Genomic DNA, 20,716 nt, shown 5'->3' with positions numbered 1-20,716 from the left:
CATGAGTTGCTGCCAAAGGATAGAATAGTCAATAAAGAATATTTCCTGCAATTTATGCGCAATTTGCCCGAAGCAATCCGTCACAAACGCCCGGATTTGTGAGAAACCCAAAATTGGCTGTCGCAACAATGTGCTGCCCGAAGTTTTGGCCCACAAATGATGCCACAGCCCCAACCATTCCCCCGATTTGGCTATCTGTGACATTTTCCTGTTTCCAAACCAAATCAAATTACCGCTTCGTGATCAATTACTTTTGGAGTCGGATATCGGATCGAAAATCGGATATACGTAGCCTGCGGAAATTCTCGAATGTCGCGAAAATGTTTGATCACACCACGTACTTCGCCGACACATACATTTCGTATCTCTACCGTCTGTGGCTACGATTTTAAATAGTGGACGGTGGATTTGACTATCTTTCGAGTCGAAATCTTAGTCGATGTTTTGATTCTCCCGTGTTCACGGTCAGTTTTGCGGTATCTGATGCTTCGACCACTGCCTGAAAGAAAAGAGTGGGCATTATTGATTTTGCAGACGACAGACCTACCTTAAATTTGAGAGATCTTGAAACGAAGATCTGGTCTGTGAAAGAATCGGACAGGTGAAAGCAGTAAGCCTTACGCGCTTACGCACTTCACCTCAAAGTCACTAAGACGCTCACAAAGGAACAGCCCGCGAGCGAAGTGTAGTGCGAAGTGAAGAATTACTCGGCAGCCGGATTCCGATAGCGGAACCGATTGAACCTAAGCTGTAGCTGTAGATCTCTAAAAGCGATTTTCGAAGGAAAATTGTAATCCTTTTCTGGGGGTGTCGATAAGAAGCAACTGATTATCGGGAATGCGCTCTGAGCCGCTATAAAAGTTCGCACGATTCTCCGCACTTCGCGGCTCACAGGCTAGTTGGCGCAGCGCGTTCATTGAACCAAGTGTAACCAAGTGAACTGTTTGGAACTTTGCATCAGTGTCGAATTATCCAGTGACCTGGGTCCTCTGTGTGACAGATTTAGTAGCTCTTGGGCGTACAGTGGTGTACAGACAGGTTATCAACATGAGTGCCAGGTGCATCGGCATGGTGCTGTTAATGCTTGCCGGGAGCTTTGGAACCCCCAGTGGTCTGGCGATTGACGGTAACGGACAGTTACCACTGGCGGTTGTGCCTTACGCAGTGGGTAACGAGCTTTGTCCGGAACCGCGGTGCGACATTCAACCAAACATCGAGACGATCTGGGCTGTGGATGATCCAAGCTACTTCCTGCAGTGTCGTCCGATGCCCGGAGACTACTGGGAACTGGAGTTGATGCCGTGTGCCCCCGGGACTTTGTTCAGTTTCCGGCTGCAAGTGTGCGTCCGGCCGGACATGTGGGAGGCGTGTGATGGCACGGAAACACCAGCACCACCACTGACGACCGTAACTCCTACTGAGGAACCGTCCACGGAGCCACCGTCAACGGTTACGTCCGAACCGGAAACAACCACCGGTCCGGAGGAAACGACAACGCCAGGCGGCGGCGGCGAGGGTGGGGATCCTTGCGCTGGACCCCGGTGTGTGACGTACGAGGAGATCAACACGCTGTGGGTGCATCCGCGGCGCGATCACTTCTACCAGTGTCGGCCGCTGCGGGGTGGCTGGGCTCCGCAGGAGATGCCCTGTGCGCCGACCACCCTGTTCAGCTTCCGGCACCAGGTGTGCGTGCACGTAACGCTGTGGGTCGACGACTGTCCCGACATCTAGCCGTGGACTATGGCCGTGCACTCAGTGCGAGGTGGTGCGAAGAATTGGCGAAAAACGATGGATCGACCATAAACCGTCTCTACCACGACGATAATGGCACACTTTGTTAGCCCATTATCTCGACTACTGGAGCTGATTGGTCAATGCGCAGCACCCTTCAGTTAGAGTGACATGTTTTCGGTTCCTTCATAATCTAAATTATTTTAATCCTTATTTTATAGCATTCAATACTAGCGCGCGCGTTGGCAAAATACACGATAAACCCGTCACACCAATAAAACGGTACACTCAAACTCAAACCGCAAAGGTTGCAAGTCGCCAGCGAGCGCCCACCGAGGTTTTGGGATAATTCGAGCTCTAATATAAAGAAATGTTCGTCCGAAAACCATCCAAGCCCATCAATGTTTGTATGAAAATCTTACGAAAGAAAGTACAAAGTCTATCAAACTATATCTATAGACACTGCGTTCCAATCGCTAACGTCCTATACGTTGGCTGATCTGGCGTCATCGAATGGAAAGTAGTCCCCGAACCACATTCGAGCCAGTGGACCACGGTCATCACGTGAAGCACACAGTGTTTGATTGATGCTGCACTCTAGCGCGTCGTGCATTCTTATATCGGTTTATTGTGAGGAACCGGAGTGCCGCCAACTGAACGTCGGGCTGGGACCGGAGTACCCCGGACATCTCAAGGCTTCAAGGTCGGCTAAGGGGCGCACAGACCGGCTCCCACTCCCAGTTGTCCCAGTCGACGCACTCGAGCTGCGACGGGTGGAACGCCTGGTGTTGGCAGCTTTGCAGGACGGCCGGTTCGTTCAGCTTGGTGCACTCCCAGAAGCGCGTCGGGTCAAAGTTGTGGCGCCAGTAGCCCTGGTCGATCTCTTCCTTCGTCTTGCATCCCGGCTCGCCGTTGGTATTGTCCCTGATGCACCTGCCGCCCAGGGCGACGGCGAACAGGGCACCCAACAGTACGGTTACCTGTACGACTTCGTTAGACAAAACGTTAAAAGGAACGTTGCTCTGTAGGGAACTCTTCCCGTCGAAGAGCCACGGTAAACAACTCACTTTTCATCCTGTCTCCCAGCAAATGTCGTTCGACGTCCCGGAGACAGGGAACTTTTATACTTTCCCCAACCGAACCGCGAGAGCAGTGTGAAATCTAGGAAATTCTTCCACTTTCTTCTGCACTGCGCTGCGGCGACCCAAAAAGGCATGTTGCGATGCTCTTATCTACTGATGGTCACGGTTAATAGTGATAATATCGCATTTTTTATCAACGGTGTCCGATTCTCGCGCGGTATTCCCGGAGACCAACGGGTGACAGCGAAGCCCCGTTTCCGTGAATGGTGTATCGGGAAGTACACGCACCTATCTCCATTGCATCTCATCTTTTTTCACACTATCGTCGTTGTACGTCGTTTGTTTGGCACTTACTGGGCACTTACTTACGATTTCACGAGCCCATCCGAGATTTCCAAATGATTCTTTACTTGCCGGAGCCTCTATTGCAGTTCGTTTTTGGTACCAGAGAAGCCCTAATATCAGCTAGTCTAAAAAGTCATCCATTATTTTCACGATAGATGCCTTTAGTGATCGACATCTCGTGAGGTATCGATCGTACAGTTTCAAGTTTAGGCTCATTTTAAAGCTGATACTTTACACGTTAAAAAATGCTTTCATTGTTTTATGTTTGTTCCATTCGTTTGTGAGTTACAGGGTGTTAACAATGGAGCCAACGATCAATCATCGAACAGCTTAAACCCAATTCCGCAAAGCTGGATTCACGAAGAAGCTCGATATTTGGGCGCCACCCTATTTACACTAAAAAACATGATGGCTCGAATTTCCATCTGCACAATTTTGGCCAAACGGAACGAAATCGACGCATTCCTTAAATGGATGGGTACTGGGGATTAGAAATGGGTCACTTACGACAGTATTGTGTGAAATCGTCCGTGGTCTAAGCGTGGTGAAGTAGCTTAACCGGTGGTCAAACCAGGACTCAAGGCCAGGAAAGTTCTACTGGGTATATGATGGGACTGGAAAGGAATCGTTTATTATGAGTTGCTTCCGTGTAGCCAAACACTAAATTCAGACCTCTACTGTCAACAACTGCACGGTTTGAAGCTAACAATTAACCAGAGACGACCAGAACCGACAGGAGAATACTGTTTGTGTTCCACCAGGACAACGAAGTGTTACGTACGTCTTTAGTGACTCTCCAGAAAGTCCGTGAGCTTGGTTGGGAAATTTTAATGCATCCACCGTATAGTCTGGACCTTGCACCAAGCGATTGATACCTTTTTCGTGCATTACAAATTTTCCTGAGTGATGAAAAATTGAGATCAAGAAAGGATTGTGAAAAAAGATTGCTCGAGTTATATGTCAAACAACGTGTGTTTCCTCTTGCCAATTTCAGGTGTCAGACGAGTTGGTACTACTTACGAAGGACACCAAAGCGGTTTGTGCCCTCGTTGGGCGCGAATCCCCCACCATCAATGGCGGCGTAGTAACTTCAACTCCTTCCGATTCTACTCCGACTCCCGTCACCCCGGAGGCGGCCGGAAGTTCGTCGACGGAGCAAACGTGGCATCGCCCCAATCACAACAGTAGCCAATCTGTTTTCGGTAAGAAAGCAACCGAAGCCACCCTCCCCCGCTGTGGTGCCGCATATTTAAGATTTTTTCTTTACTCCCCTTTTTGTAGGAATAATTCTAATTTGTTTGGCCGCGTGCACCGTAGGTGCGTCGGGCGCGTACTTGGCATTCCGCAATCCCCATCGGCGTCGCCAGCTGTACAAGGTTGTGACGTGCAATTGGGATGCCCGTCACGAGTGTCACAGTACCGTCTATTCCCGGGTAAGCTTAGAATGAGTCCCCGTCATGTTGATGCTTATGGTCTCATTTGTTTAAATAAAATAGAATGCCTTCCCCATTTTTATCCTCCGTCCCCGAGCTCCGTTCCTAGAGTACTCGGTAACAGTCGGTGTGGTCAGTTTTCTGCTTCCTACACCCCGCCGCAACAACGACGACATACCTCTTGCATGGGGCACATTGCTTATCGCTAAATTCTGTTTGTCTGTTTTACAGGTAGACAACAACGAAGTCTCTAGTCTGCTGCTAAATGCGGCGCATGTTGCAAGTGATAGTGATGACGATATGTTGATATGAGCATCCACGCCGCGGCAACGATGATGTGGGGGGCGGGGCGATGGACTACTATTACTACTACCTAAGTCAGCCGTAGCTTTCGAGTGTTGGCGTTTATCGAGTACAGGGTGTTTTTGGGCGTACTAAAATGAAATAAAAGTTGATTAAAATTATCCCGCACATTCTTACTCCCAAAATTAGCTTTTCTGCCAGCAAGTCAGCGGTTTTCGATGACGGCCGATAAACGTGTTCTCAGGGAACGCGTTGTGCTTCTTGCAGGAGGGCGGATACCGTTCAATATTTATCGGGCATAGCTATCGGTCGGGTCGGGAAGCGAACAATCGCGATCATAATTGACCCGTAAACCTATAAAGATATGGCCCGTGTTGCAACAATACAATACCGTGTGCGCAGTTGTTTCGCTTCCGCCGTAGTGAGCCCGGGAAGCTTCGATCGAAAGGACACACGAAGGTGGTGCAATGATTCGGATGAATAAATTGATCGGTTTCGTATTTGCCGCTTGGCCGGTACTGATTGTTGGGAGCCGCGTAGCGAACGATGGTGCCTCCCGCGAGTGGCCTGTGACGTGTATGGTACCGGCCTGCTCAACCGCGCTGGATCGTGCTACGCTGTGGCCGTTCCAAGATCCAAACTTCTATCAGCGCTGTGTGCCGGACAGTGCGGAAGTTCAGTGGAACTTGGTACGGCAGCCTTGCCACGGGCGCCGTCTGTTTCACTTCACGCGCCAAACGTGCACTCGGCCGGAGGATTGGGAGGAAGCGTGCCCTGCGGAGCCGGTTGAACCGCTTCCGCCGGCACCGTGTCCGGAGGTGCGATGCGATTCGATAGACGACACCCGGCAGCTGTGGCCAGACATTGACCCGGCACGGTTCTACCAGTGCATCCCGCAGGCCACCGGCGGTATCGCTGCGGTCGGTCAGCTTTGTCGCTTTGGCACACTGTTTAGCGTCCGGAATCAGGCGTGCATTGTGATGAGCCGCTGGACGGCGGAGTGCAGCTTCGAAAGCCCCACGGACCCTACGACGGAGACAGAGCCCACCACCACGGGCAGCACCACTCTGGAGCCACCGCAATCAACGACGCCCGATGCCGAATGGACGCTCTGTCAGCCACCCGTCTGTGGCCTCGAAGACCCGATACTGTATCCGCATACCGATCGCACGCTCTACTATCAGTGCGTGCCACAACCGGACGGCTTCTGGGTGCCGCTGGAGCGACCGTGTGCGGCCGGCACACATTTCCACTACGGCCTGCAGCACTGCGTGTTTCCGGCCGATTGGGAGAACTTCTGCCCGGTTTAATCAGCAATCGAGCAGCAATCGAGTCCCGCCGCGGTTGTGCCCGTTGTTTCTGTATCTCCACAATAAAGCATCACGCCATTCAACCGCAGGTTCCGCAACTGATTACGGCTCGCTATGAATGGGCGAAAAGGGCCCCCGCTACCACCAACACTGCTTAGGGTGAAAATCTTAACTGTACGATAACTTGGGGTGTGATTATTGATTCTTCGTTTTATGTTTTATGAGAGGAAACGGAACTTTGCTTTCGGAAATTTAATCATCAGCTCATTCGGAGAGCTAACGAAAGATTCGACGATTAGATTGAAAAAGCGTGTTATGTGAGATGTTATTGGACCGCGATGGTGTGAAGTCCATCCGGTGTGGCCACAGTGTTATCAGGTTTGAGGAGCGCTAGCACCCAACTCGCCGTGTTGCCGTGTGCTCCCATTCCATCGAAATGTTTGAACAGGCAACGGTGATCAAACCAAATATCACACAAGCGTGAAGAGGACAACGGTGTTGCTTGATCGACGAGTTCAACTTTATTAAACTCGAGTAGTTTTAGAAACTATTTAAACTTTCTACTAGAGTAAATTACCATGATACACGGGGTGGTTGATCGGCACGGCTCGCGAAGTTCTCGGTCACCTACAAAGAGTAAATCAATTAGTTGATCGATCATCGATTAATTCAAGGCACGGTGCTTATCGCATTTCATTCCACCTATTCGTCGCCGACCTACGGATCCCGGTCGGCGTTGCCTCGGTTCGGTTGATCCGGATAGTTCTCTATCACCAGCGAGTTCTGCCTCCGCAGCGTCACGTGTAGGTTTTCGGTTTGCGGCACGATCGACAGGATCTCTACCCGGGACACGACCAGATGTTCCGGATTGTTCGGGCTCGGACCGCGCACCACATCGATCTCGTCGTCCGCCTCGAGCGGGGCACTTTTTTTCAGCAGCTTCCGCCCGTTTACGCGTATTTTACTGTCGTAGAACATTGTCTCCACCTTGTTTCGCGCGATCCCTAGGCCGGCTTTCAGAAGAAGGTCCGCCCGCATCGAGCTAACCGTCACCTTCACGATACGGCTGTGCTTGTCGGCAACCAGCGCCTCGTACGCGTCACTCCCGTGATCCGGATCGGTCGTGTCGTCGTCGTCTTCGTCCACCTCGCTGGACGGTTTGGCTCGATCGCGCCGCCCGGAAGACGATTTCTTCGACTTGTTTCGCCACAGTTGATGGTTGAAAACGGTCCGTTGAACCGCAGCCCACGGATCGATGATCGCACACGGGCTGATGGTTGGTTGATTGATTGCTGTTTGGGTAGGTTGAAAGCGTCCTTGCGACACGGACGTGAAACTGGCGAACGGAATGCTACACTTACAAACGGTACGTACGTAGTTGTGGCCATAAATTAGGCGCGGGAGAAGCGACATTCCTTGGAGCTCAAACACAAACCGTGCCTCGAGCAGTCGGATCTCGGATGATGGTTTTTGTATTATTTTGCGAGCACAGGAGGATTTCTAACGCACCGACAGCAACGTGTTCCGCCTAAACCGGACCATTTGAAGGTTATGTAATGTTATTGTTTACTTCCTGAGCCAGCAACTGACAAGAGCCGTTGTTTGCCTTATGTTTCCCCTCTGAGCTTTCGTTCTCTATCGTGTTTCAAGGACGGATTCAAGGATTTTCTTTGGGAAGCTTTAAAGGGCGAGAAGGAGCGCGTAATATAGAGTAAAAGAGAAGCAAATATTAAAAGCTGCACAACACAACGACAAATACCAACTCTGCAAAAGTAAGCTCCTTTGACAGAAGGTCATTTCGGTTGATTTGTGGCGTGGACCGAGCTTCGTTAAAATGTTGGGTTGGGGGAAAAGTAATCCATTATTTTTGGGTGAAATTCAAAACCTTAATAAAGATACTTCCGATGGTCCGATGTACGTAAAATATGTACCTTTTTGTTGGAATTTGTTGTCTTTTCAAATGCCTCTCTTGTAAAAGGCTAAGTCATTATTGGCGAAAACCTCGAGCAATCCATTTTCATAATCTTTTATTGATCTCAGTTTTTCATCACTCAGGAAATTTTGAAATGCGCGAAAAAGGTGTCAATCGCTTGGTGCAAGGTCCGAACTATAAGGTGGATGCATTAAAACTTCCCAACCAAGCTCCCGTACTTTCTGGCGAGTCACTAAAGACGTGCGTAACATTAAGTTATCCTGGTGGAACACAAAACCTCTTCCGTTGGCCGATTCTGGTCAATCGCTAGCTGCAAATGGCGCAGTTCTTGACAGTAGGGATCTGAATTTAGTTTTCGGCCACACGGAATCAATTTATAATAAACGATTCCTTTAACGTCCCAACATAAACCCATTAGAACCTTCCTAGCCGTTATTCCTGGTTTGGCCACCGGTTACTTTCTTCATCACGCTTAGATCCCGATCGTTTTCGTTAAATATTGTCACGTTTTTCACGTTTTATGTGTTAATAGTGGATAGTGTGGCTCCTAAACATCGAGCTTCTTCATGAATCCAGCTTTGCGCAAATGACTTAAAACTATTTGATGCTTAATCTTTAGCTTCTGGCCAATGCTCTGATTCAACATGCCGATCAACTTTGATTATTTCAGTGATTCTATCGACATTTTCGATAACGGGCCTGCCTGGGCGAGGTGCATCTTTAACATCAAAAATAACCGAAATGGGTCAACGAAACCAAAATTACACAATCATTAGCTTTTAGAGTATCGGCACCATAAACACCACGCAATATTTCAGCAAATTAGTCTTTTTTAAAGAAAAATTGTAAAATGTACCGTATTTTCTCTATGGTGACTTCCATTGTTAACACCCTGTAGCTCACAAAGGAAAAGAACAAACAATAAACAATGGAAGCATTTTTTTAAGTGCAAAGTATCAGCTTTTAAATGAGCTCAAAGTTGAAACTGTACGATCGATACTTCACGAGATATCGCCCATTAAAGTCATCTACCGAGAAAATAATGGATTACTTTTTCCCCAACCTAATACTATTATCAACATCAAAAAATCTCGAGGAATGTCTAGGAATTTATTGTTAATATTTTAACGAACGTGGTAGTTTTATGGAGAAAGTCTTCTGGTAGGGGAAAATTCCATGAAACCTCAGAGCTCAGAGGAGAAAGTAAGGGGAAAATTGCAAAAGCTTGGTAGCGTTTTGATAATTTCCGCTAGATGACACTGTTCAACACTGCCATCTAGCGGAAATCATCCAAAGTGTATAGCTTGCAAGTGCAGAAACAGCTTTCGGAAAAGTTTAATGTTCTTAGCTTTGTCGACTTGTCGACATAAGGTTACCGAAGCCGAAAGTTTCAATTGGAAGCAATTTTATTGACCGTCAGCTTGCGGCGATAACACCGAGGAGTAACGGCGATTTAAATGAACATTCCCCATCGAGCTCACTCACTGGGCCCTGCCCCCATTATCCATCGGCTGAGACGTTTCTTCATGTCGCGCGTTAGATTGTGGGAACAGACGTCCATCGCTTTCTGGTGGAACATCGGCGAAACGTGCGGATAGAAGGCGTAGATGTGGCCGAGATAGCCGAACGAGAGTATCTGCACCAGGTACAGCATCGGCAGCCGGTTGACGTGGCGCAGGAAGCGCGTTAAAGTGCCGCCGCCGCCACCGCCCCCGGTAACCAGCACCGAGTCGTAGTAGTCCCAGGCAAACTCGACGGCCTTCGTCAACCCTAGCGTATAGATCTGATAGCTCGGGTACAGGCAGTAGGCGACGCCGGCCAACAGTCCGGCCCAAGCATACCGTCGTCCATCGTGCGGCGACACTGAGGGTAGCGTACAGGAAGCGCTGCGATAGATGCCAACGTAGAGTGCCAGAAACAGTCCCAGCTTTGGGTTGAAGGCTGCGAAAAATTCCCTCGCAAACACAGCAACGGACGCTCCCCCGGAAAGGAGCAATGAGGATGTGCGCAACAACGCCCGGCCTGCTTCCAGGATCAGTCCAACAGCACCGTACTGGACCATCCCGTCGAGCAGGTGCCGCCGGCACGACTTCGGATGACAGCAGCCGCCCGGTAGTTGGGTTGCCGGATCGCTCACGGTGGTGGAGGGGTTCACGAACCAGAACTGCTTGGCGGACCCGGTACTCGCGCTGGCCAGTATGATCGCACTGTACACCATAAAGCTACCGGTAGCGATCACTTTCGAGCCCCGTAGGTACTGCACCAGCGGTGAAGTGCTCATGCGGATCGAAGCCTCCAGACCCTGTGGACGAACCGGACGTCAGCTACGCCTCACAGCAACGTGTGGCACTCTCTTACCATGTTGAAAAAGGTGATCGCCTGTAGTCGCAGCAGCTGCTTCGGTAGCGGAGGCCCCAGGGCCACCCCCAGCAAGCAGGGCCAAAACATGATGCACCAGTAGTTGAGGCGGTTCAGTGAATTGCTGACGCCACAGAGCCCATTTGAGAAAATCATCCGTCAGTGTCAGTGTGTCGGGCGCCGGTCGACCGAATGCAGATAGCAAGACGCAGATACTTACTACAGGGCACACTGCGACGACAGCGATATGGCCGCCTGCACGTAGGTGCAGAGCGCAATGTAGACGTACTGGGACGCATGGTCGCACAGGTACCGCCAGGTCAGCCCGTCCAGCTTCACCAGCGGCGGAAGCTAGAGAGCATCGGAGAGATTCAATCCAATCCGATTGCCCGGGGAATGCGGGGTCGCAGTTTGCGCTGACGCAGCCGATCACTTACGATCAAGAACGGAAGGTACAGCTTGAAGCTGCCCGGCATTATGGTGCGCCAGAGGTGCACATTATACCGGGCGCAGCTGTCGAACCGGGGGTGCCAAAGGTCGCGGCAGGTCCGCCCAACCGTGACCCAACTGAACAGCTTACTTTGCGAGACCATAACGCTTACTGAGCGGGCCCTGCGTGGCCCTCGTGGTCCATCGCGGCTCGGCGTTTGGTTTTGTGTATGCAAAATAATATGATCCAATACCTCCTCCAAGTATAGGGTGATCCATGCATTGTTTCGGGGATTTCGAAGCCAGCATTTCTCGGTACGGTACGCCATATCGCCGACGGTTCATTCTTAATAAAAAAAAAAAAAAAAAGAGGTCGACGATGGACCGCCAGACACTAAACTCGTTGCATTGGCTTCTCTTGCACGCAACGATGTGCGGATTTTCCGAGCCTCAAATACGAACGATTCTGTTTACTAGCATAGCCACCGAGTTTCTGGTACATCCCAATTTTCTGCGTCTTATTTTGAAAATGTCAAACTTGTTTACTATATGTTCACAACTTCCAGAATGAAGTTTGACGTTTCGAAAACTCAAGTAATCGGTAGTTTCCAAATCCAAACACTTGGTTGGTGGGTTACCCTATACAAAGAGTTTATTTTTCGGCATGCGAGTAGAGTCAGCAGCCCCCCTTCTGGTGCCAGGAGCTCTCGAGCATCCATCCGACGAGCCGTCGCTTGATGCGTTCGACGCGAAAGTTCGAGCAGTAGTTGACACACTTCGAGTTGAACGCCGGTGACAGGTGCGAATGGAACACTAGCGCGTGGTACATGTACCCGATGGACACCATGTGCACCAGGCGCAGCCAGGGAACTCCCGCGAGCAGCACCATCCACCTGGGGCGCACGCTGACCGTGCTGAGCAGATGTTCCCACACCATCTGCAAGCGGCGCAAATAAAAAAGGACAGGTGAACACCGGATGGCCCTTTACAAGTCTGGTCGATACCGTGGTGATACCTCCAAGAACTTGGTAAACCCGAGCGTAAAGACTTGATACCGCGGGTACAGCAGATAGGCGGCCCCGCTCAGGAGGCCCGCCACCCGGGCCTGCGTGGGATGCTCCTGGCCGGCGCGGCGCGCGAGTAGGCAGCTGATACCGCGGTAGCAGCTGACGTACGTGGCCAGAAACAGCATCAACGCACCGTCGATCGAGTTGCGCAGCTCGTCCAGACAGCGGCCGCCCGGCGACTGGCTGAGGAGCGCCAGCCCGTTGGACACGAGCACGTGTGCCGCCTCGATCGTGAGGCCTACCAGCGCGTACTTCCACGTGCCCTACGGAGAGACCGATCGAACACAAAGGGTCTGGGGTTATGGGGGAGTTCCCGGAGATTATCCCGGAGCACTGGCAGATATCACTTGCATCGAGTATGTACCAAACGCACGGCTCTTCGTGCAGGCACGGCCCTCGGAGCGAAGGAGCTGGTTCGCCGACTGGTTCGCGAGCGGGGTACATGATCCAGAATTGATTGGCGGTGCCGGCCCGCAGCACGTGCATGATGGCCGCACTGAACACCATGAAGCAGCCCGTCGCCCAGACCTTCGAGTGGCGCAGTGTTCGCACCCAGCCCAGGCCACTCTTCTTGATCATCACCTCGAGCATCATGTTGAAGTAGGTGATGCCCTGCAGCCGGAGATGGACTTTCGGAAGCTTCGGGACGAGCGCTGCACTGACGAGTCCCGGGATGCCCATCAGCAGGTAGTAGTGCAGCCGTCCAAACATGTGGCTATGGGGGCGGGATGAAACGTGGAGTCGAGTGTGCGTGGAACCAAGTTGACCCAGTTGACTCACTAGAACAGACACTGCAGCGTCAGCCCGCTGATGGCTTGAATGTAGGTTTTGATAGAGATTCCTGCGTACCCCAGGATGTGATTCTTCCAGTACTCGGCCGTATAACCGCCCCCCTTTACCAGGGGAGGAATCTAGCAGAGATAGGAACGACGTTCACACGTCATCAGTACCCGTAGCAGCAGCAGTAGTGTGTTGGACACCGCAAGTCGTTTACCACCAGCAACGTTAGGTACAGCTTGAAGCTGCCCGGCAGCAAGCTTCCGGTGATCCCGACAAACGACTGCCAGCAGGTCCGGTACTCTGGGTGGCACAGATCACGACAGGAACGACCCGCAGTCGCCTGATAGAAACACTTACTCAACGCGGACATTCTGGGGACTTCGGGACTGCGACTGTGACTGCGGTGGCCGCGGTCGCCAATACAGGCACGGGCACATGTAGCACACCCGTGTGTGCCACGTGGGCTGAAAAGTCCCGACTAGAAGTTCTTGATTCTTCACTCTGAGCAGTGGAAGAATTACATGAATTGATCTTCGAGATCTGGCCAGATCTCGGGCTCCCAGCGCGCCTACTGGCTGGCCTCAAAAGAAATGCTCATCGATAAGAAATGTCACTCGGTTGAGGGGAGGGTATCGCCAAACCGGAGGTCTATTTTGGGACAGAAGACTTTTCAGCCCATATATGCTTAGCCCATGCTTTCGAGCTGCGACCCGTGTATGCAAACCAGAGGCCGCGTATGCGTATGCTTCTCTGCGAACGCCAATTTATGCGCGACTCGCAAAGGTCACGCACGCAGAGTGACGCAGGATATTGGTTTTCGTTTGTTTTGGCTGTGGAGACTCTGGGACAGCGCGGCCGCGGTCTGTGCCGTGCCCTAGTTGTTCAACCGTCACAGCCAGATGGCGCTGTTTCGCCGCGCAATGAAAGCGCCCCCCCCTGCGAGTGATGCCAGTAAGTTGCCATTAGGTTGCTGGGTCGTTGCTGCCGTTGTGTGCTAATTCGATTGAACAGTTAGTGCGTGCTTATCCGTATAACGATCGTGTATTCACAGTTGCCGCAACCACATACATCTCCCGGTGTCGGTGTATGTCCAACAGAAAACTAACAACTTAACTTTTAAACTAGGCTTCCACACGGTGAGACAAGCTCTGTCTCTGTGTTGCTTTCTGTAACGGTGTGTTTTACGGGCGGAATTGTTACGGACCCGCACCAACTCGCCTGTTGTCACACACAGGGAATCAAACCCATGCGACCAGCTGCGTGACAACGACGAGACCCCTACACTGCGCTATCAGCCCGGGGTGGTCTCTACCTAGCGGCCAGAAATCGCAGGGCAAAGTTTTCCGACGCCGTCCGCGACCTGTGTGTGGATAGGCATAAAACAGGAAAAATGGTGCTCGTTAGTGCCGGTCCTGATGTTCCGCCGGTCTGTTGGACTTACGCATAGTTGGAGCAGACATCGATGAATTTCAACGCAAACTTGGACATCGCCCACGGGTAGTAGGCACGGGAGTAGGTCACGTAGCACATGGACACGGTCCATACTAGAGGCGCGAACGGCACTCGCCGGAGCTGCAGGTGCAGTGCTGGGCACGACCGGGCATACCTTTCCATCGCGTAGTTCCAGTAGGTCTTGCCGGGGGGGAGGAGGACACATAGGATTAGCAAAGGCAAATTTTGATCAACAGAGCACCGAGGGCGCGTGTGGCTCTCACCTGTCCGAGCGTGGATACTGCTAGGTTGAAGATGTTGTAGTTCGGATACAGGGCGTACCACAGGCCGCTGATAAAGCCGGCCGTCACATTGTCCGACTCTTGCGACCTTCGGCGCCGTCGACGGGCGAGCACACATGTCAGCAGCTGTGGGACCAAAACACCAAAACTAAGTCACAATCCCCAGCCAGGTTCGCCGAAGCCAAGTTGACACAATGCGCTTGACCCTCGGGGCTCCGTCGTGGGCAAGGCCGTGCAGCACGTGTAGCGGCGGTAGCATCTAAGCGTATGCAAAGTGAACGCATTCTAATTGCCAACGCGCAATGGCATATCTAATCGGGGTGGTGCAATTGTTTAACCTCCTGGTTGAAGGAGAAAGGTCTGTGGGACAGGGCTTCCAAAATATGGGGTAGGGGGGGGGGGGGGGTGTACCATCAAGTGGTGTTTGGATTTTAAACTACCTAATTACTTGACGTTTCAAACGTCAAACTTCATTCTGCAGGGTGTGCAACATTTCGTAAACAAGTTTGACATTTGGACTTGGACAACATTCGGTTTCAACGGCTACGGCGCCATACAGCCGACAGCAGCCACAAACGGAGCCATATCTTCGGACAATCTCCAAACACTGGGGATCCAGGTCATCCGAAAAGGTGTAGAACGAACGAGCGGCGCTGGGGCCGTTTTTTGCACTCGTCATTAGCACAGACCACTTCACAAAACACCGTCCTCCAACCTCCATGGAGCGCGGACACACACACACTACTACGCTACGCGTTGTTGTTTTCCCTGACTTGCTGACGCCAGAAAAACGCACACACACACACTCCTCCGCACTCCGGTGAAAGTATACGCACCCGGAAGGTACCGCTGTACAGCGTGAGGAACAGAATCAGCCGGTAGCGTAGCCGGAGCAGCGATCGTAGACGTTCGGTCGGCGCTTGGCCCAGCTGACCGACGGTCACGATCAGCCGACGCACGAGCTCCAGCAGTCCGACGAAGGTGAAGTAGGTGCGCGTGCCGCGCCAGACGTAGCGCGGGCAGCTTTCTTCGTGGTGACAACAGCTAGCACCAGGTGTTCTTTGCTGGTCTTTGATGGGCGTGAAGAACCAAAACTCCGACGAGTGGTTCCGGAGTTTGGCGGCCCACCTGGCGATACCGGCGCTGAGCAGCATGAAGCAGAGCGTTCCGACGGTGCGCGATGTACGCAGCCGGGCGATGAGCCGGCTCGGGCGTGACTTGATCCAGCACTCGAGGTTCTGCAAGTAACCAGCAGTAGTAACCGGAGCAGAGCCAGTAGAGGGACGTGGTGACACTTACCGCCACGAAGATGGCCTTAGCATGCGTGGTTTGGACGTAGGCCGGCATCAGGAGCATCGCGAGCGTCCCGAGCAGTGGTGCCAGCGAGACGGAGTAGTTGTCGTGGATTCGCCCGGTGGTGCACGTCACCAGACAGAACGCTCCGGTCCAGCAGTTGGCCACGAGCAGGGCGTTCACCAGCATGGCCCCGAACTCGCCGAGCGTTTGGCGCAGGATCGCCACCGAGAGCGTACGCCGACGGTAGACGAGCAGCAGCAGGCGTAGCACGGCGATCGGACCGAAGAAGCCCGCGTTCGAGACGATCGAACCGAGCAGGTTGTCCCGCGCGAACGGCCAACAGTCGCGGCCCGGATGCAGGATCTCCCGGCAGCCGGCACCCGCCATCGCCTCGTCGAAGTACTTGCTCAGCGAAGACATCCCATCCGCGCGGCCTGACCGAGTCCGAGCCGTGTGAGGTGAGCCCGCAGAATGGCGACAGGGGGGCGATCGCATCGCAGGAACGCTTCTCCGAGGGGCCCGCGTTTACGTACACTTGAGTGGTGGTGGTGTTACTGTTTTTGTGCGTTGTCGTTGTTTTTTGTATGTTGGGACGACGCGCCGGCTGAAGGCTAACGTCGGCGCCGCTGGCCAAGTCTGGCTGGCTAAATGCTTAGTGCTTTACCTTTTTTTTTTGTACGGTTGGCAGCAGTTTGTGTGCTGCTGCCACAAATGCACGACAATTACTTCACACGGGCATTAATTAATCGCAACACAGCCGCGGCCACAATGTACAGGGTGGTGTTATCCATTTCGAAATCACCGGGACTGGCATTTAACCGTTTACGAATGTATCTTGGTGACCCAACCAGGTGTCAAACTTTTAGTTGAATGTCTGCCCATTCTAGAAAATCTGGAGTCCATCAGCTGCAAAGACCATAACGTCGACCCTCTTTATTTTCGGTAACCGACGAATGGAATCGAGCACTACCGTCAACTCCGAGAGCGATACCTCGGGGCAGATGATAACACACATTTTTGTTTTCGCCACCAGAAACTGCCCTGCCCTGCCCTGCCGAAGAGGAACCTCAATGATTCGAGGGAAGACCTCGACTGTTGTCAGCCGACATACCTGGGGGGGTGGTTCAGTTTATGTTTTGGGGGCTTTACCTCGAACACGACCAAAAAAAAAAAAAACAATTACATACGAAACTAAACACCAGCTCACCCTTCGGACCATTACGCAAGAAGGCTGCGTTTGAAAGTGTTGCTGAAAACCAACTCCGCGTCAAGGTATGACTTGGCGCAAAGGCGAGGTGTCCAATTATGGAGAGCTACGGCTACGGCACCACTACTACACTAGAGGGAGCTCATGTCCCCGTGCGGTGCGGAAGGCTAACGAGGAGCCGCCAGCCAGACGGACAAGGCTTTTGTTGTTCTGTGCTCGGTGGTGATGTTCAAAGTCAAGGTCACATTCGCTTCGAAGCGATGCTGTGCGGGTCTCCGCGAATCTCCCTCACTTTATGGCCGGATTCTCGGTCTTGCTTAGGGTAATAATAGCCTTTAGTTACTTTGCTGGGTTGTTCAGTAAGTTTTGCGTTTCAATAACAGAGAGCGCTGTTATATTGGTACACTCTTCATACTGGGGTGCCACACGGTGCATAACTTATAACGTAACACGACAAAATTTGACATAACATCGATCAGTTTGTGTCAAATCCGTTATGCTTCGTGTGGCAGGTCTGAAATATAACAACGTGGTCACCGAAACGTCAAACGTGTTATCCATTCGCGATTTTGGTCAGAGAAAATAGAAATCGAAGAGGTAAGTTGATTTCCGAATATTTATTTCTGTTTTTTTTAGATTTTGTTGCTGTACCAGCAAAGAACTTACAGCATAAGAACTTACATTATCCTCTGTTTGTAAACAAAGCGTATGCAGACAGTGTTTACGCTCGGTTTTACGCTTCGTGTGGCATTAGCTTAAGAAATATATTCATTGAAATCGATGCGTCTACATTTCCGTCTACAGATTATGCGTGCTTTAGGAGTTTCGTGCTTTATACGAGTCGAACGACGCACATATGGTTGTGGATAGAAACGTAGTGAACCGAAGTCGATTCTACATGAGGGCATCAATTCATGTAGCTGTATGATCTCGGACTTCCGCAGCCAGTGGCAGTGATAAATGGTCAATCTGTTCAGCTGGGGGAACTTTTCCGCTATCTGGTCAAGATCCTTGTTATTTATCTTCAAGCGTCGACGATGTAGCGGTTGACGATGATAAAGTTGGGTTAATTGAACATCACGATTAAAACCTTAGTTACTGTCTCTGATGCTTACCTTGGGAAAAATTAGTTCCAAGCACCGAACGTTATTGCGATGAATGAAGCTAATGCCCTTAGCGTAACATATTTTAAGTTCCTCTAAATGTTCCAATCTGTCAATTCTAACAGAATTGTCGGCTGGTGTCTGCGAAAGAAATCAAAGCGATTGAAATGGCGCGTAGCACCAAACATCTTCAATCGCCGATCGATTCAACTTACCTGTCCACCCAACTCAAGTTGTAAGCGTCGAAGATACGAGAAATTCTCGCAGATGAACTCAATATCCAATTGAAATTGGTGCACGGAATATACGAAGTTGATTTGCAGGCAGCTCAATTGTGGCACAGTTTCGAAAAAGTTCTCGAGAAAAACGCGAGTGGGAGGCATTTCAAATTCAACTGATTCGAGTGATTTGAAGGTTCCGCGAAACAGTTTTGTATCCAGTTTGGGGTATAGACTTCTCTCCGGATAATAATACGATGTTACTGGGGGTCTGAGAAATGAAAGATGCTGCAAACATAACATATTGAGCAAAATATTGCGTTCTTGCGTTTCATTTGCTTACCCGTAGTTTAGTTAGTTGCACCAGCGATTCTAAAATACCTTCTTCCGGATTCATCAAAAAAAGGGACAGATACGTCAGCTCAGGACAGTGGCTAGCAATACTTCGAATCCATTCTACTGAAATAGGCACAGAGACGGAAAGTCTTCGAAGCAAGGAGTGTCTTCGAAAAAAACCATGACTTCTGCTTGTAGCTATCGTTTCCGCCGTCACACCAGAAAAATTTCTCATGGTAAAATCCTCTAGATGTGGGAACGTAAGCTCAAGAAATAGAGAAAAATAGGTTGAATTTGACTCATACACGTAAACGAATTTTAACTGCCCACTCATGTATCTCCATGCTTCCAGGTCACGATTTGTCGCGCAGGTCATGTAAAGACTCTGCAAATTTGCGACATTCATTCGGAAGAAATCAAATTGGTTGTTGCCTGAATTGCTTAGGTTGAGGCATTTTAGCTTCGTTAAAACCGGGAATGGTTCGTTCGTTTTGCAGTTGTAGTCAATGTAATCTCTAATGGAGAAATGCTGTAGTTCAGGAACTTTCAGAAGAATCAATCGTAATTCCTCGAAAGTTAATACATAATCAAATTGCAACATTCGAACAGGAAGCTTCATCGTTTGCAGAAACCGTGAAAGGCGTTCAAACGGACCTTCTGAATGACGAATATTGCGATAGGGCCTTTTGATCTTGAGCAAAGATTTCCAATCTGCACCACCAAGCACGAACCACACACGGTCCATCCTTTGGCCAGAAAAAGTAACTTTCGCCCACCGACTGCAAACTAGCGACGCTATCTTCAGCTCGTACAGATCGAGGTGATCGAAAATCTGCTCTAAAACCTGCCATAAACAAACATTTGTTAGTCAGTTACATTTGCTTGATGTTGTGAATCACTTACTTCATCGGGCAAATCGTTTAGGTTCATGTTTTTCACGAATGTTCACTGCGCAAAATCAAATTTGTATCGTAGACGATCGGAAGCTGTTGATTTGGTTTAGTGTTGTAATTTAATCGGTGAGATCACCGCACGAGTATATTTTTAATTCGCCTAATATTAAAACTTAGTGTGGTCACGTCACTTGGTCACGAGCGACTAAAAATTCATCTACTCTTTTCTGCGGGCTAGTTTGATCTCCCGCTTTTGCGCAAGTTAGCGACGCTCGCTGACTCAACGGTCAATCTGCGGGTACACCAGATAACAGCGACACGCTAGGATTTGCTACGACATCTTGCAGAGCATCCGTTATTTGTTATTTCCGGGACAACAAGTACAAGTTATACCGGGACAACAAGCAGATAAGGCTCTGCAAACACACTTGCGTACATCCAACCTCCGAATGAGTCAGACAGATAGGACTAGGAAAGGATAAGGTAACCGGAAGATAAGTTAGGTAGGAATAAGAAATTATGTAAGATCTGAACAGACAGAAGTAAATCAGTCTTGTACGCATCTTTGAAATGATTGGACGTTGTATTGGATTCGAGTTTTCCGCTAACCGGGAGTAGGTCCGGTCCGGTCTATCCGGTCTAACTCGCATAATCATCTCTCTCTCTCTGCTCTCTGACTCTGCTCTCTCACTCTCGCCTAAACCTCGGTCATGGTAGATCATCTTTTGCGCCTCTCTAGCGCCCTCTATCGTTGGGGGCGCTTATCGCTTATCGGTTATCAAAAAACTTATCGCTTATCTGGCACCGGTGAAGACGTACCTGTGGCGCCACACGGAGCGAAACGAAAACATAACGTAACCAAATTTGACACTTAATCGGTAAGCATGTGTCAATTTAGCAAAAATTTATAGTTTTCACAAATTTCACAAATAAGAACTTACATTATCCTTACGTTTGTAAACAAACGCTCGTTGTTACGTGTTATGTGTTATGTTTTACAGGGTCCGCTGAGCCACAAAGCTTTTGACAACTGCTTACCGATTAAGTGTCAAATTTTTATACGTTATATTACAGTTTCGCTCCGTGTAGCACTCCAGAACCAGAGCCAGAGGAAATGTATGAGCCGCAATGTCCATAAATTGGTACTTCGCCTTCAATT

At 50.4% G+C, this 20,716-nt stretch overlaps 7 protein-coding genes across 9 annotated transcripts; 1 reads left to right on the top strand and 6 right to left on the bottom strand.

The window, feature by feature from the left end:
* Positions 1–2,397: 2,397 nt before the first annotated feature.
* Positions 2,398–2,907, bottom strand: LOC128269242 (uncharacterized). The gene is made up of 2 exons (XM_053006650.1): positions 2,799–2,907; positions 2,398–2,719 (listed from the first exon to the last, which is right to left on the bottom strand). Exons 1-2 carry the CDS (start codon positions 2,803–2,805, stop codon positions 2,430–2,432), a joined length of 297 nt encoding a protein of 98 aa, XP_052862610.1. The 5' UTR covers positions 2,806–2,907; the 3' UTR covers positions 2,398–2,429.
* Positions 2,908–5,472: 2,565 nt separating this feature from the next.
* On the top strand, positions 5,473–6,204 carry LOC128277727 (uncharacterized). Its single transcript, XM_053016236.1, has one exon. It carries the CDS (start codon positions 5,473–5,475, stop codon positions 6,202–6,204), a length of 732 nt encoding a protein of 243 aa, XP_052872196.1.
* Positions 6,205–6,697: 493 nt separating this feature from the next.
* LOC128268305 (mitochondrial transcription rescue factor 1) lies at positions 6,698–7,786 on the bottom strand. Of its 2 annotated transcripts, none has more exons than XM_053005360.1 (2): positions 6,907–7,786; positions 6,698–6,831 (listed from the first exon to the last, which is right to left on the bottom strand). In XM_053005360.1, exon 1 carries the CDS (start codon positions 7,615–7,617, stop codon positions 6,922–6,924), a length of 696 nt encoding a protein of 231 aa, XP_052861320.1. In that variant the 5' UTR covers positions 7,618–7,786; the 3' UTR covers positions 6,698–6,831; positions 6,907–6,921. The 2 variants fall into 2 exon arrangements, with proteins under 2 accessions (XP_052861320.1, XP_052861328.1); XM_053005368.1 differs by having other exon boundaries at positions 6,761–6,831; positions 6,922–7,786.
* Positions 7,787–9,614: 1,828 nt separating this feature from the next.
* Positions 9,615–11,088, bottom strand: LOC128277708 (uncharacterized). The gene is made up of 4 exons (XM_053016212.1): positions 10,933–11,088; positions 10,716–10,846; positions 10,496–10,619; positions 9,615–10,439 (listed from the first exon to the last, which is right to left on the bottom strand). Exons 1-4 carry the CDS (start codon positions 11,086–11,088, stop codon positions 9,615–9,617), a joined length of 1,236 nt encoding a protein of 411 aa, XP_052872172.1.
* Positions 11,089–11,600: 512 nt separating this feature from the next.
* Positions 11,601–13,141, bottom strand: LOC128277688 (uncharacterized). Its single transcript, XM_053016189.1, has 5 exons — positions 12,986–13,141; positions 12,772–12,902; positions 12,343–12,706; positions 11,940–12,254; positions 11,601–11,861 (listed from the first exon to the last, which is right to left on the bottom strand). The coding sequence occupies exons 1-5, from the start codon at positions 13,139–13,141 to the stop codon at positions 11,601–11,603; spliced, it is 1,227 nt and encodes a 408-aa protein (XP_052872149.1).
* A 707-nt stretch (positions 13,142–13,848) lies between these two features.
* Positions 13,849–16,220, bottom strand: LOC128270367 (uncharacterized). Its single transcript, XM_053007769.1, has 5 exons — positions 15,804–16,220; positions 15,341–15,742; positions 14,487–14,630; positions 14,213–14,403; positions 13,849–14,131 (listed from the first exon to the last, which is right to left on the bottom strand). Exons 1-5 carry the CDS (start codon positions 16,218–16,220, stop codon positions 14,080–14,082), a joined length of 1,206 nt encoding a protein of 401 aa, XP_052863729.1. The 3' UTR covers positions 13,849–14,079.
* Positions 16,221–17,622: 1,402 nt separating this feature from the next.
* On the bottom strand, positions 17,623–19,713 carry LOC128268962 (uncharacterized). Of its 2 annotated transcripts, none has more exons than XM_053006286.1 (5): positions 19,568–19,713; positions 18,672–19,508; positions 18,326–18,616; positions 18,123–18,251; positions 17,623–18,029 (listed from the first exon to the last, which is right to left on the bottom strand). In XM_053006286.1, exons 1-5 carry the CDS (start codon positions 19,592–19,594, stop codon positions 17,763–17,765), a joined length of 1,551 nt encoding a protein of 516 aa, XP_052862246.1. In that variant the 5' UTR covers positions 19,595–19,713; the 3' UTR covers positions 17,623–17,762. The 2 variants fall into 2 exon arrangements, with proteins under 2 accessions (XP_052862246.1, XP_052862252.1); XM_053006292.1 differs by having other exon boundaries at positions 18,326–18,599.
* Positions 19,714–20,716: the final 1,003 nt, after the last annotated feature.

Source organism: Anopheles cruzii, chromosome X (genome assembly GCF_943734635.1).
Source record: "Anopheles cruzii chromosome X, idAnoCruzAS_RS32_06, whole genome shotgun sequence".
NCBI classification, from domain to species: domain Eukaryota; kingdom Metazoa; phylum Arthropoda; class Insecta; order Diptera; family Culicidae; genus Anopheles; species Anopheles cruzii.
This window is presented reverse-complemented; position numbering and strand designations above follow the sequence as displayed.

Coding starts and splice junctions, on each gene's coding strand:
- LOC128277727 (XM_053016236.1), top strand. CDS start 5,473: ATGGTACCGGCCTGCTCAACCGCGCTGGATCGTGCTACGCTGTGGCCG.
- LOC128268305 (XM_053005360.1), bottom strand. CDS start 7,617: ATGTCGCTTCTCCCGCGCCTAATTTATGGCCACAACTACGTACGTACC.
- LOC128277708 (XM_053016212.1), bottom strand. CDS start 11,088: ATGGTCTCGCAAAGTAAGCTGTTCAGTTGGGTCACGGTTGGGCGGACC. Junction 10,847..10,932: donor TGTACCTTCCGTTCTTGATC/GTAAGTGATCGG, acceptor GATGCTCTCTAG/CTTCCGCCGCTGGTGAAGCT. Junction 10,440..10,495: donor CGATCACCTTTTTCAACATG/GTAAGAGAGTGC, acceptor GTTCGTCCACAG/GGTCTGGAGGCTTCGATCCG.
- LOC128277688 (XM_053016189.1), bottom strand. CDS start 13,141: ATGTCCGCGTTGAGTAAGTGTTTCTATCAGGCGACTGCGGGTCGTTCC. Junction 12,903..12,985: donor TGTACCTAACGTTGCTGGTG/GTAAACGACTTG, acceptor TATCTCTGCTAG/ATTCCTCCCCTGGTAAAGGG. Junction 12,255..12,342: donor GCGTTTGGTACATACTCGAT/GCAAGTGATATC, acceptor GTCTCTCCGTAG/GGCACGTGGAAGTACGCGCT.
- LOC128270367 (XM_053007769.1), bottom strand. CDS start 16,220: ATGTCTTCGCTGAGCAAGTACTTCGACGAGGCGATGGCGGGTGCCGGC. Junction 14,631..15,340: donor TGTACAGCGGTACCTTCCGG/GTGCGTATACTT, acceptor TTGGTCCCACAG/CTGCTGACATGTGTGCTCGC. Junction 14,404..14,486: donor CAGTATCCACGCTCGGACAG/GTGAGAGCCACA, acceptor CCCCCCGGCAAG/ACCTACTGGAACTACGCGAT.
- LOC128268962 (XM_053006286.1), bottom strand. CDS start 19,594: ATGAACCTAAACGATTTGCCCGATGAA. Junction 19,509..19,567: donor TAAACGATTTGCCCGATGAA/GTAAGTGATTCA, acceptor TGTTTATGGCAG/GTTTTAGAGCAGATTTTCGA. Junction 18,252..18,325: donor AACTTGAGTTGGGTGGACAG/GTAAGTTGAATC, acceptor TTTCTTTCGCAG/ACACCAGCCGACAATTCTGT.